At 40.9% G+C, this 14202-nt stretch overlaps 1 protein-coding gene across 5 annotated transcripts in view; it reads right to left on the minus strand.

Moving 5' to 3' along the window:
- LOC140726466 (arfaptin-1-like) overlaps positions 1-14202 on the minus strand; it is a 136059-nt gene that overhangs the window by 102728 nt on the left and 19129 nt on the right. For all 5 annotated transcript variants that reach the window (XM_073042888.1, XM_073042886.1, XM_073042887.1 and 2 more), the window contains exon 2: positions 11559-11654. In XM_073042888.1, the coding sequence (XP_072898989.1) occupies positions 11559-11645 (87 nt within the window). In that variant the 5' untranslated portion in view covers positions 11646-11654. The remainder of the gene's footprint in view (positions 1-11558; positions 11655-14202) is intronic.

A 14202-nucleotide genomic window follows, 5' to 3' on the forward strand; every position in this document is an offset into this window, starting at 1 on the left:
AACTGGCTATCAGGACAGACTAGAAGAAATTTTATTCTTGGGATTCTCTATCCAAGGCGGCTATGGAAGTTCAGTCACTTTGTATATTCAAATCAGATACTGCTAGCAGATAAGAGGTTGGTACATGAAAATAGGGTTACGGTAAAATTTTAGCAATGGAATGGTGCAATAAGAACAAGGCGTCAAACAGGCTATAGCTTAGCTGTTAGCATGATGATATTACAGCTCGGGGCTTCGCAGAGTTTGGAGTTCAATTCTGGCGGCGCCATTCTGCGAGGAGTCTTGGCACCCCCCCCCCCCCCCCAATGGAACGTGTGGGTTTCCCCAGGAGTTCGATTTCCTCCCACACTCCAAACATGTACCAGTTAAGTTAATGGGTCATTGTAAATTGTCCCATGATTAGGGTAGGGTTAATCAGGGTTGTGGGGTTGCCGGGAAGGTGTGGCTTGGAAGGCCAGAGGGGCCTACACAGAACTGTATTATTAAATCAAAATACGAGGGGTGATTGACAAGTTCATGGGCTAAGGTAGAAGGAGATGAGTTATACAGGTCTCGTTACATGCACATGCAGTTCAACTCTGAGTGATTATTCAAAAAGTTTGAAGTTAATAACTCATCAGTTAATAAATCATCAGGGGTGATTGATAAGTTTGTGGCCTAAGGTTGAAGGAGATGAGTTATTAACTTCAAACTTTCTGCATAATCACTCAAAGAGTTGAACTGCATGTGCATGTAACGAGAGCTGAATAACTCATCTCCTTCTATCTTAGGCCACGACCTTATCAATCATCCCTGCTGTGGACACTTTCTGGAGATCCAAGAGCGGTATGCTCCACAACCACTGTAAATGTAGGATGGGATTATGTTAAAAAATAAATATGCTAGGCTTTCTAAAATTGAATCCTTCTACCTTAGGCCATGAACTTATCACCCTTCATAAATAAAAAATTCTGTTTCTATTTCCTATTCTCTTACCAGGCTAAAATGACAAGGAACAGCCTTCCAAAGCACCTTGAGAAATCTGCTGCCAAAGGTGCCACAAGAACACAAAATGCTATTGTTTTTGTTTTCCAATGCAGAAATACTAACTTTACTATGGAGCCTTCCTGCCTTCTACTGGGTATATTTAGAACTACAACTATTACAAAAGGTTTCCCCCGCTATCCGAACAAAGGTGGAGCGTTCTTATGAAGCTGTTTGTAAGCTGAAATGCCGTAAAGCGTAGAAGCAATTACCATTAGTTTATATGGGAAAAATTCTTGAGCATTCCCAGACCCAAAAAATAACCTACCAAATAACACACAAAACCTAAAATAACACAAACATATAGTAAAAACAGGAATGATATGATAAATATACACCCTATATAAAGTAGAAATATTGTATGTACGGTGTAGTTTCACTTATCAAAATCGGGAAGACAGCAAGCCAAAATCAATTTGGAGAAAAAAAATTGGCACATACACGCATGCGCACACAACTGCCTGCACAAGGCTTCATTATAGTCTTTCTCGGGGTAAACACACGTATAAAGTGGGCGCCTTTTTTTTTGTAAAAGCCAAAATCCTCTTGTTAGCGAAAACGGGTACTAATGTAGGTATTTCGTAACAGCGAGCTGTCGTAAAGCAAACGTTTGAAAAACGGGGGCCACCTGTAATAGCAAATAAAGAAAGTGCTTTTTTTAAAATACTGTTTCTGTTTATGAGATCTGGATGTCACTGTCACGGGCAGCAATTATTGCCCATTTCCAATCTTCTTAGGGAACACAAGATGAGCTGGAGAATACTATTCAACAAGTTCATTTACCTCATTTCTGCCTAATTCCCATATCCTTTAATGTCCCAAAATCCAAAATGCCTGTTTAGAAAGCACAAGACCAAGTCTCTATGGATACCTGGGACAGAGACGAAAGAAGAAATGTCTCATTTCAGTCATAAATGGCTCGTCCCTCATTGTGAACTTGTTCACGACACCCTCGACCTGCCTAGAGCAACAGACACAAAATGCTGGAGGAACTCAGCAGGTCAGCCAGAGGAAAGGAGAGGAATAAACAGTCGATGTTCTATCTATCCCTCTCAAGAATCTGACATACTTCAATGAGGCCAGTTACAATTCTTCTAATTACTGAGCCAAAAATTATCTATAAATCCTCTTTTTGTTTACATTACACAGACAATCCTTATTCATTTTGATATGTATTACCCCCAACTTCCCTCCCAAACTTCAGATCAGCCTCAGCATTTTTACAGCAACTATTTTAAAATTTGGCACCTTACCGAATGTCGTCTGGAAATAAAAACAATACACATACTAGTTACCTTTTTACTTACCCTTTTTGGCAAGTTTCAAAATATTCTGGCAAATTTGACAAACATATTATTTTTTTTATAAATAAGACAAGGTCTTAAAGGAAGACCTTGGGATGAGGCCATCCTTTGACCTTCAGGAGTGTGCCACTCCTTAAGACGATCAACTCATGGGATAAGTGGTGTCCAGAGACTATAGAGAAGTCCAGATCATTGTCTATACAGCACAATTTTGAGAGTTTTATGTCTGTCTGGTTCTTAACTGGTCTATGGGACAGCTCCTAATTTATCCACCATACTAGAGATATTTATAGGGAGATTGACTAGATTGGATGTGACTTTGCAGCATTAGAATCGGTGTACTGGTTAATATCAAGTGATCAGTCTGGTTTGAACTCAGCAGTTGTGCTACAATTACATGGTTTGCTGGACCATTTCAGAAGACATTTAAAAGTCAACCCAAACTGCTCATTGAATAAAGATAACAGATTTTCTCCCATGAAGAAAGTGAGTGGAGCAGCAGATCTGGTAGAATGTTAGTTATCATTACTTATGGCAAGTTTGTTTTATTTTATATTCAATTTCCAGATTATTAACCGACACTAAATTTCACAGCTGCTTTGGTAAGATCTTCAATAAAGACCTTGGTAGAGCCAGCGTTATATTGTTAATCCTTATTTCTATGTAACTGTTTTAGTAATTTAACTGACCACAAATGCAGTAATTGCTTTAAGAGCTAAATGCAGAGATGAATGAAGGGATGGGGGGGGGGGGGGGGGGGGGGGAGGAGGGAAGAGGAAAACCTGAATTTCACAGAAGATTCCATTATCGTTAATTTTTAATTCAAAGTTATTGTCTCCTTGTGCATTTCCAGAAGTAGTATGCACAAAGTAGTTTTTAAGTGAATGTGTTGGGCTAATCTTCACTAAACTGTGGCCATTCCAGTCCTCACCATCATTGATGCAGTCCTACAAAATTCCAATGTGTAGCAGATGAGGAAAATAATTCATAATCAGTAACTGTTGCGAAACAAAAGTGCATTTTACCGTTACTTTGTATCATCTTAGAACTCATTACAGACAAGGGATCACAAAAGTAACTTCAGTTATTTGTATTCCCAATGGTCACTAACTGAGAGGGCCGAGCCCTGAAAAACACAGGTGTCAGACTGTGTCCGAAGAAGTTCACGAGTACCTCAGTACAAGAGATAAATGTACTCGACCTCATCTACACCACCCTATCTGTGAGAGATGCTTGCTGAACCAGGGCTAGGCAGTTACGCTTGGGCTTTGCAATGAACACACTGAAAATTCAGTAGCAATCATTTAAAAACATTCAACATAAATAAGCATGTTAAATATATACCATTTAACAAATTCAACAGTAGCATGTTTGAAGAAAGCTTCCTGTTGGATTGGCAAATTCACAGCAAGTGCAATTTGCACTATGAAAACTATACCAGTTATATCATCAACACAAAATTCTGACAATTTTTAACAAAATTGCACTGCAAATTCTTATAAAGGGCAGAACACAAAGCTGACAAAAGCTAATCCACTAAACCAAATTAATCAGTTATTGGATACACCACCACAGGTCTCTGTAGAACTTTGGAAAGATAAAAGGAAATAAAACAAAGTAACTGAAATGGATTGCAAAAGCTTTAGTGTTTTTACATAATCACCTGTAATTTGCAATTGTTATGATATAAAACTCAATGCTGTTGTGCAAAACTGGTAATTCCTTCCAATGCACATGGGCAGTTAAAATGCAAACACAGAAGGAATAGTCTGTGATTCCTGCACCCCCCACTTGCTGAACTCCTGCAGTCTCAGTATTCAACAAAGTACTTTGCTTCAGTATACCACATAAAAACCTTCAGAATATGTTAAGCTGTGTTGAATGAAATATGTTTTTAAAATGTAATGCAGTAACTAAATATTACTGTACAAGGACTTGTTCACAGCTTAATTTAATGTTAATGATTTGAGCTTATTTTTCTTTTAGTGTGAATCAGAATCCAGGAGCAGGTTTAATATCATCAGCATATGTTGTGACAGCAGTACACTGCAATACATAACTATAAATTACAAGAAAAAAAATACACAATAAAGTAGTGCAAAGGGGGGAAAAATGAAGTAGTGTATATGGGTTCATTGATTATTCAAAAATCTGCTGATGGAAGGGAAGCCATTCCTAAAATATTGAGTGCGTCTCTTCAGGCTCTTGTACCTCCTCCTTGATGGTAACAATGAAAAGAGGGCATGTGCTGGGTGATGAGGGTACATAATGACAGGTGCCCATGATGGGGCTGGCAGAGTTTGAAACTTTCTGTAGACTTTTCTGATCCTGTCCAGTAGCCCCTTCATTCCAAACTATGATGCAACCACTTCAGACGCTCTCCATGGTAGGTCTGCAGAAATCTATGAGTGTAAACTAATTTTAACCCTATGCATGGGCCAGATTAATTCTGTCCAGCCTGGCAGAGCAAGCAGCACCCCTTGCTCGCTGCTCCCATAACCGTGTCTCCTTCAGCAGCTTGCCTAATGAACAAAGTCCCAGTGTTGTTAACTATAGCTGGCAATTAATCAGATTATCCATGTTCAGATGAGGAGCTCCACCACGAGCAAGCAGCACCCATCATCAAGGACTCATCATCCAGGCTGTGTTCTCTTTTCAACTCACGGGTGACGCTATCAAAGCCATCTTGTAACATCGTCGTGGCAAAACGGCAACGCAAGGACAAAATCCAGTCACAACTCTGTGGCAATGACACATGATGTACACGGCAAAGACTGCACACCATTGCAGACTTCAAGAAGAAACACAGCAGTACAGCCAACATTGCCGCCTCTCTCCCAGATGAGACAAATGTTTTCGAGGTTGATAGGACTGAACCCAGAGGAGAGTCGCCGACAACACCTGCACCTTTGTTATCTCCGAGGCGGAGGTACATAGAACATTCCAACGTATCAACAGCCGCATCCCAGGGTACGTCCTCAAAGTGTGTGCTGAACAGCTGGCTGGTGCACTTACGGATATTTTTAATCTCTCCCTCTCCCAGTGTGTAGTGCCCTCCTGTTTCAAATCATCCATCATTGTCCCTGCACTAAGAAAACCAAGGTAGCATGCCTGAACGATTGGCACACTGTTGCACTCACCTCAGTTATGCTTTGAGAGGCTGGTTAAAGACTAAATCTGCAGCATGTAACCACCCACACTGGACCCCCTACAATTTGCTTACTGACAAAGCCGGCCTACCGACGACGCCATAGCCACAGCACTACACACAGTCCTCACTCACCTGGAGAAGAGGGATGCACACATTAGAATGCTGATTCTGGACTACAGTCCAGCATTCAGCACCATAATTCGCTCCAGACTTGACAGGAATCTCAGAGACCTCGGCCTGCACCCTGCCTTGTGCAGCTGGATCCAAGACTTCCTACTGGATTGTCAACAGGTGGTAAGGATGGGCTCCCTCATCCCTGCCCCCTGACCCTCAACATAGGTGCCCCCCAGGGTTGTGTCCAAGTCCCCTTCTCTACTCCCTTTATGCCCATGACTGTACTGCCACACACAGGAAGAATGGAGACAGGCTCACCCCGACCAACATCAATAGAACTGCAGTTGAGAGGGTGAGTAGTTTCAAGTTCCTCGGTATACACATCACCAATGATCTCACCTGGCCTGTACACACTGACTTTGAGGCAAAAAAAAAGCACAATAGCATCTCTTCCACCTCAGGTGACTTAAGTAGTTCAGCATAGGCCCCAAATCCCCTCAAGACCTTCTACAGGGCCACCACTGACAGCATACTAACTGGCTGTATCACTGCCTGGTTCAGGAACTGCGCCAACCTTGATCACTAGGTACTGCAGAGAGTGGTACAGACAGCCCAGTGCATCTGTGGTTGTGAAATTCCCTCCATTGAGGACATTTACGGCAGCAGGTGCAGAAAAAAAGAGCCTGGAAGATCATCGGGGACAGCAGGCACCCAACCATCAACTGTTCCAGCTGCTTCCATCCGGCAAACAGTACCGCAGCATTAAAGCCAGGACCAACAAACTACGGGACAGCTTCCTTCTACAAGCCATGAGACTTAAATTCACATGTCTGTACATTGCGATGGAGTCATAACGCAAAGATGTTTACACCCTCACATTGTGGGATGAAAGTAGGATTTAAATATACCACTGAGCATGAGGTTCAGGAACCTTGGGTCCCACACCACTAGATTACCCTACAAACATCAGGCTCCTGAACCAACCGAACCTAAATGCTGAACTGACTCCATGGCCTAGAGTACACTATAAACAACCACCTATATAAACTCACTTTCAGGCACTCTGCAGCTCATGTTCTCAGCTTTATTTATTCTATTATTAGCATGATTTGTCTTCTTTTGCACATTTGTTGTTTGCCAGTATTTGTTACTTACAGCTTTTTTCATAAATTCTATACTTTATTATTTCCCTGTAAATGGCTGCAAGAAAATGCATCTCAAGGTAGAGTATTACCACATTCAATACGTTACTTTGACTTTGAATTTGAGATGCTTCCTTTATCTACCATCCCATCTAGGTATTAGTGTTTCCCCAATGGTGACAGGTCAGTGAACTGCTAGGTATAAAGAGGCAGATCATATTGTTGACCATTTTCAGAAGTCACTGCACTGATAATGTAACAGGTAGCTATAGTTTTCACAGAACTATCATCTGAATGTACTTTCAGGAAAAATAAAAACCAACTCCACTAAATTAATCAGGATACAGGTGTCTTACAGAATGGGTGAGTAAACTAAATAAGGAAAAAAAACAAATTTTGTAATTGATAGGAATAGGTAAGTGTGAATCTTAAAAATAAACTGTCTCAGAATCAGGGGCAAAGCATTTAAAAATGAAAAGAAGAAAGTCCTTCGTCAACATACTGGTTAACCTTTGGAATTCACCACACTGAAGATTGGGGGCCAATTCACCAAATATATTTAAAGAGGAGATAAAAAGATTTCTAGATAGAAAAGGCAGATCAGACACGAACATACTAAATGGCAGACCAGCTTCAAAGGGTCAAATGATCTATTCCTGCTCTTGTGTTCTATTATAAATTGACTTGGATTAAACAAATTAATAAAGAATACAATTATTTACACTCCCTTGAACCAATGAATCGAAATGAAATTTTTGAACCAGTAGCAAGTCAAACTTGAAACCGGATCAACAGCATATATCCCACGTTAGCTTCTGGGAGACGAAAGGAAATTGCCTCTATTGTTAAGACCCCTTGATGAAGCTAATGTCTGAGTACAGCTGACATGACTACATGATAGACCTGCGTTCACAAGCACACTCTTCAGAAAAAAAGTTCTGATTGTTAAACTCAAAATACATACATTCCTTAACTTAACCCACCCAGCAGGAACTTGACTCATATTAAGCTGCAATACACTGGGCCATGAGAACTGCTTCATCTTTTCTTTCTTTTCCTTCCTGTATCTAAGGAATTGTAACTGAATTGCAGTTGAAAAAAATCTGCTACTTTTTTTTTGCAGATCTCATAATTTTAAGCTGCACTTGGCTAAGTTGCTTTTCATCTGTTAAGTTCGGAGATTGGGGATGGAAACTCCATGCAAATGATGTGAAAGTTATTACCACTGAAGCCTCCATTTTGAAGAGCAACTGCACTGCAGAGATGTTATACTCAGGTTCTACCATCACAGATGTAAAAAATCCCAAGGGCATACAAGCTTTTGTACATCTCAGCAATTATCCTTCTACAACCAACCTTACTGAAAAATTAACTGGTAGCTTGTTCTGTGAAAACCAGCTGTAGCATTTAGATAAAATGATATAATCATGTCATACAATAATTCCAGAGCAGTGAAAAAATTTAATAGGTGCATAGGATGTGATTAAATGAAAGCTTCAGGTTCCTAGAAGTAAATATCATCAATAGCCTGTCCTGGGCCAATCACAAAGATGCCACGGCCAATAAAAGCTTACCAACACCACTACTTCCTCTGGATGTTAAGAGAAATTTGACACATCCCTATCAACTTTTACCAAGCATAATCAAACACCCACACATGCTAGCTATTCTCGCTCCTCCCCAATGGGCAAAAGATACAAAAATCAGAAAGCAGAAACCTACCAGTTCCCCTCTACCACCACTCTCCTCCGTCTAGAGGAACTGGTCCTTACTCTTAATAATTTCTCCTTTGGCTCCTCCCACTTCCTCCAAACCCAAGGTATAGCCATGGGCACCTGTATGGGTCCCAGCTATGCCTGCCTTTTTGTTGGCTTTGTGGAACAGTCCATGTTCCAAGCCTATGCGGGTATCCGTCCCCCTCTTTTCCTTCGCTACATCGACGACTGCATTGGCGCTGCCTCCTGCACGCATGTTGAGCTCATTGACTTCATTAATTTTGCCTTCAACTTTCACCCTGCCCTCAAATTTACCTGCTCCATTTCCGACACTTCTCTCCCCTTTCTTGATCATTCTGTCTATCTCTGGAGACAGCTTATCTACTGATGTCAATTATAAGCCTATGGACTCTCACAGCTACCTGTACTATTCCTCTTCCCACCCTGTCTCTTGCAGAAATGCCATCCCCTTCTCACAATTTCTCCGTCTCCACCGCATCTGTTCTCAGGATGAGGCTTTTCATTCCAGGACAAAGAAGATGTCTTCCTTTTTTAAAAAAAAGGGGCTTCCCTTCCTCCACCATCAACTCTGCTCTCAAACGCATCTCTCCCATTTCACGCACATCTGCTCTCACCCCATCATCCCACCACCCCACTAGGGATAAGGTTCCCCTTGTCCTCACCTACCACCCCACCAGCCTCCAGGTCCAACATATAATTCTCCATCAAGACGTACAAAAAAGCTGGATGAACTCAGTAGGTCGGGCAGCATCCGTAGATGCTTTCTACAGATGCTGCCCGACCTGCTGAGTTCATCCAGCTTTTTTTGTATGTCTTGATTTGACCACAGCATCTGAGTGTACTTTGTGTTTATATAATTCTCCATAACTTCCGCCACCTCCAACGGGATCCCACCACCAAGAACATCTTTCTCCCCCCCCCCTTCTGCTTTCCGCAGGGATTGTTCCCTACTCGACTCCCTTGTCCATTCATCCCCCCCATCCCTTCCCACCAATCTCCCTCCTGGCACTTATCCTTGTAAGCGGAACAAGTGCTACACCTGCCCTTACACTTCCTCCCTCACCACCATTCAGGGCTCCAGACAGTCCTTCCAGGTGAGGCGACACTTCACCTGTGAGTCGGCTGGTGTGGTATACTGCGTCCGGTGTTCCCAGTGCAGCCTTATATTTGTGAGACCCGACACAGACTGGGAGACCATTTCGCTGAACACCTACGCTCTGTCTGCCAGAGAAAGCAAGATCTCCCAGTGGCCACACATTTTAATTTCACATCCCATTCCCATTCTGATACATCTATCCATGGCCTCCTCTACTGTCAAGATGAAGCCACACTCAGGTTGGAGGAGCAACACATTATAAACCGGCTGGGTAGCCTCCAACCTGATGGCATGAACGTTGATTTCTCTAACTTCTGTTAATGCCCCTCCTCCCCTTCTTACCCCATCCCTTATTTATCTATTTATTATTTTCCCCCTTTTATTTTCTCTTTTTTCTCTCTCTGTCCCTCTCATAATCACTCCTTACCTGCTCTCCATCTCCCTCTGGTACTCCCCTCCCCCTTTTTTTTCTCCTGAGGCTTCCCATCCCATGATCCTCCCCCTTCTCCAGCTCTGTATCCCTTTTGCCAATCAACTTTCCAACTCTTGGCTTCATCCCTCCCCCTTCTGTCTTCTCCTATCATTTCTGATCTCCCCCTCCTTTCAAATCTCTTACCATCTCTTCTTTCAGTTAGTCCTGACGAAGGGTTTCGGCCCGAAACGTCAACTGCACTGTGCTGTAGTATTCTAGTGTCTGTCTACCAAGGCCTTCTTATGTCCCCTTCTGGCTCTCCTAATTTCATTCTGTCAGAGGTGACAGTGGAACATTGATAGGATGCAAAACTGGGCTGAGAAGTGGCAGATGGAGTTCAACCCAGATAAGTGTGAGGTGGTTCATTTTGGTAGGTCAAATATAATGGCAGAATATAGTATTAATGGTAAGACTCTTGGGAGTGTAGAGGATCAGAGGGATCTTGGTGTCCGAGTTCATAGGACATTCAAAGCTGCTACACAGATTGACTCTGTGGTTAAGAAGGCATATGGTGCATTGACTTTCATCAACCGTGGGACTGAACTTCGGAGTCAAGAGGTAATGTTGCAGCTATATAGAATCCTGGTCAGACCCCACTTGGAGTACTGTGCTCAGTTCTGGTCGTCTCACTACAGGAAGGATGTGGAAACCATAGAAAGGGTGCAGAGATTTACAAGGATGTTGCCTGGATTAGGGAGCATGACTTATGAGAACAGGTTGAGTGAACTCGGCCTTTTCTTCTTGGAGTGACGGAGGATGAGAGGCGACCGGGTAGAGGTGTACAAGATGATGACAGGCATTGATCATGTGGATAGTCAGAGGCTTTTTCCCAGGGCTGAAATGGCTAACAAGAGAGGGCATAGTTTGAAGGTGCTTGGAAAGTAGGTACAGAGGAGATGTCGGGGTAAAGTATTTTTTTACACTGAGAGTGGTGAGTGTGTGGAATGGTCTGCCGGCGACTGTGGTGGAGGCAGATACAATCGGGTCTTTTAAGAGACTTCTGGACAGGTATTTGGAGCTTAGAAAAATAGAAGGATATGGGTAACCCTAGGTAATTTCTAAAGTACATGTTAGGCATAGCATTATGGGCCGAAGGGCTTGTATTGTGCTGTAGGTTTTCTATGTTTCTAGATCTATTTATCACTAACAGAAGAAGAGTGGAAATTTGTGTCAAATCAAAAAGATTCAAATCAACATTCACCGACGTAGTCTTCTCGGATATGACAAACAGAGGCAGGGACAGAATCCAACTGGATTGCAATACCAGGCACCAAAGAACATCAGCGTGTACACAGGCAGGAAGAAAAGGAAGTGTTCAAATAATTGGATGACAAAAAAAGAACATCGACAAATTCTAGACACCTTACGTTTGTAGAAAATGATTTCAATGTTTTAAACTGTTTGAGAGCAATTAACTATTGCCTGATACAAAGTGTAATTAGTTGAATGAAATATTAAGTGTAACTGGGCACATATTTAACATGGTTAGAAAATTTCATTAAATATAGTTTTGTAATAACCTTCGAGTTGAGTTCAGAATCCTGTGCCTGCACTTCAGCTGGATGGGAAGTTACATTCAGACCTGGAGCATCACCAGCAGCAGACATGGTGTTCTCCTGAAAGCAAAAACAAGCATTAGCCAAATGCATCGTCTACTTCCAAACAAAGCATATGGAAAGGAAACAATACTAGTTTGCCTAATACTGGTGGGAACAGCACCCAACTTCCAAATCACCTATTGAATGTGTATCATGTTTTCATTACAACGGGATTAATTTCAGATTCATATTTGAGTTCCATTTATTGTAAGATATTCGGCATCTCCCCACCCCCCAACATATTAACAAAACAAAAATAAACATACCAATTTCACATCATATCATAGCACTCCAGAATAAAATGGTGGCCTTTCATAACTGGATGCATGTAACTATGATATTTTTTTAAAAATCCCTTGAAATGTAAATACAAGTAATGGCAATGTTTTAAAATGTTTCATCCTACTCTTCCTAAATGTATTGAAATGACACTAATTCCCTACTTCAACAACATTTACTGATCAAACTCATTACCCAAGATTAATAATAAATTCTCCTTTTCGGATTATTTCCTCTATTCACGTGTGCAGGTTTCCTCTTCCCAGAAGGATTAGCCAATTACTGAGCTCTGCAAACACCATTCTGAAACAAGTAGCATTGTGAAATGAGGCAAAGTGAACAGAAAGTAGGTGCTTAAGAAGTGTTGAAGACATTCGAAACAGCCTTAAACATAAAATGTGAAATAAGAACTTAACTAACTGAATGCAAAAACACTCAAAAACAAATGGTAGGCAATTCTGAATGACCTGATGGGAGCATGAAACTACAGCCAAACTTCCGCTTTAAAATGATCCAAACATTTTGCATAACATTTCCGCAGTGTTGTCAAAAGCAAAGAAAATATTATGCAAAACTAATGATAACCAAACTAATGGGTGACGAAAGGAAGTGTCAGCCATTTGCAAGCCCCAATAGTATAGAGTGTCATAAAACATCTCCAACTCTTTTGGAAGGGGGTAGGTCAGGGAAACATCATATTCTTGTGATAATGCAGAAATACTTATTAGAAACATATGCAATACATCTTAACTGATTAACAACCATAGTAATGTTTCATTAGGAAAACAGCTTCTCATAACTTAAATCTGCAATGAAAATCATTCTTGTCTTCTGCACACCAGATCTCAATTCTATAGCCTCATTTCTTGAGGTTCACTTACATTCCCTCCCATTCTAGGTCTGTACCAGTAAATTCACAAACACGGGTGGATGAAGGGAAAGGGGAAGTAAAAGAAACAAAAAATTGGAAAAGAAACAAAGGCATTTAAATACTAACAAGAGAATTTTTTTTGCCTTTTCTGTTAACAAAGGAAAACAAAAAATTGTCAAATTTAAAATTGAACTCAAAAATACAAGGATGAAATCTTTAAAGGAAATATTACAAATAGCCACTAGATGGCACTGTTTGTAATTTCAGCTAGTTTTATTTCTGAGAGATTTGCATTCAACACAGCACAGAAAATTCATCACTGAACCATATTAACTAGACTACTTTTGAGCTTCATTAATTCCAGTATGTCCTTTATTGTCATTAAAATGTCTTTTCACAACTGTTCCTGCTTACTTTTATTCAATATTGCCAATGCAATTATACTGTAATCTAATACCATAAAAGCTTTCTCCTCATTGATGGAGTTGATTCTATATATTTCACACTGTATAAAGAGGAACAGAGTTGTATTTATAAAACACAACAGACTATCTATTGTTCTGCCTCGCAAAATTAGTACTGCTGGGATAGCTTTGTGGACAAATTAAAATCGGTAGTCTAACTTGCAGCTATACAGGCTTTAAAACTCTTAGCTGTCTGCTTTGCTTCAAATTAAGCCACAACTTAAGTACAAAGTTTACAAAAAATAGTAGTGTTATATGGTTCGTAGTGTTCAAGTGATCTTGAGACTGAATTTCGAATATTGTATGCCCATTTAATATTGGAAAAATTAAATAGGTGTATAGTATTGGAAGATTAAAAAACCATTATGACATACATTATCAGCCCACATGCTTTATTCATGCACACATACAAGTTTATGCCCATGGAGAAGGGACTGGATCAATTTCCTTGGACCATGCTGGTATTAAAACTAACCCTGTTCTGTCTAGCTCATGCAGTGGCTGGTGTGCAGCCATCCCAAATATTTTAAATTATACTGTCCTCTTCTATTCTTCAGTGTGAAGTTGGGGACCTGGAACATCAGAACCCCAATGGACAACTCCACAACAGAAAGAAATACAAATACTGCTCCTCTAACATTGCCCTGAAACTCAAGATGCACCGATGCTGTTATCACCAGTGTTGAGAACGTGTAGAAGGGGTGGGCGAGTGGTAAGTGTAGCAAAATATGTAGACAGGATCAGGGAAAGGATACGTCATTGGGGAAGTGTAGTAGAACTGGGAAGAGGTAGCTAAAATAAGATACCACACAGCATGTGACAACCACAAAGAAGAGGAACCTTGAGACCACAAGACAATGTGTTCGGCAAAGTATTTTGAGCTATATACCTATTTCGAGTGTTTTGCTTGCGTCCATACCTATTCCAAGTATTACGCTTGCGTCTATGCTTA

Source organism: Hemitrygon akajei, chromosome 4 (assembly GCF_048418815.1).
Source record: "Hemitrygon akajei chromosome 4, sHemAka1.3, whole genome shotgun sequence".
NCBI classification, from domain to species: Eukaryota; Metazoa; Chordata; class Chondrichthyes; order Myliobatiformes; family Dasyatidae; genus Hemitrygon; species Hemitrygon akajei.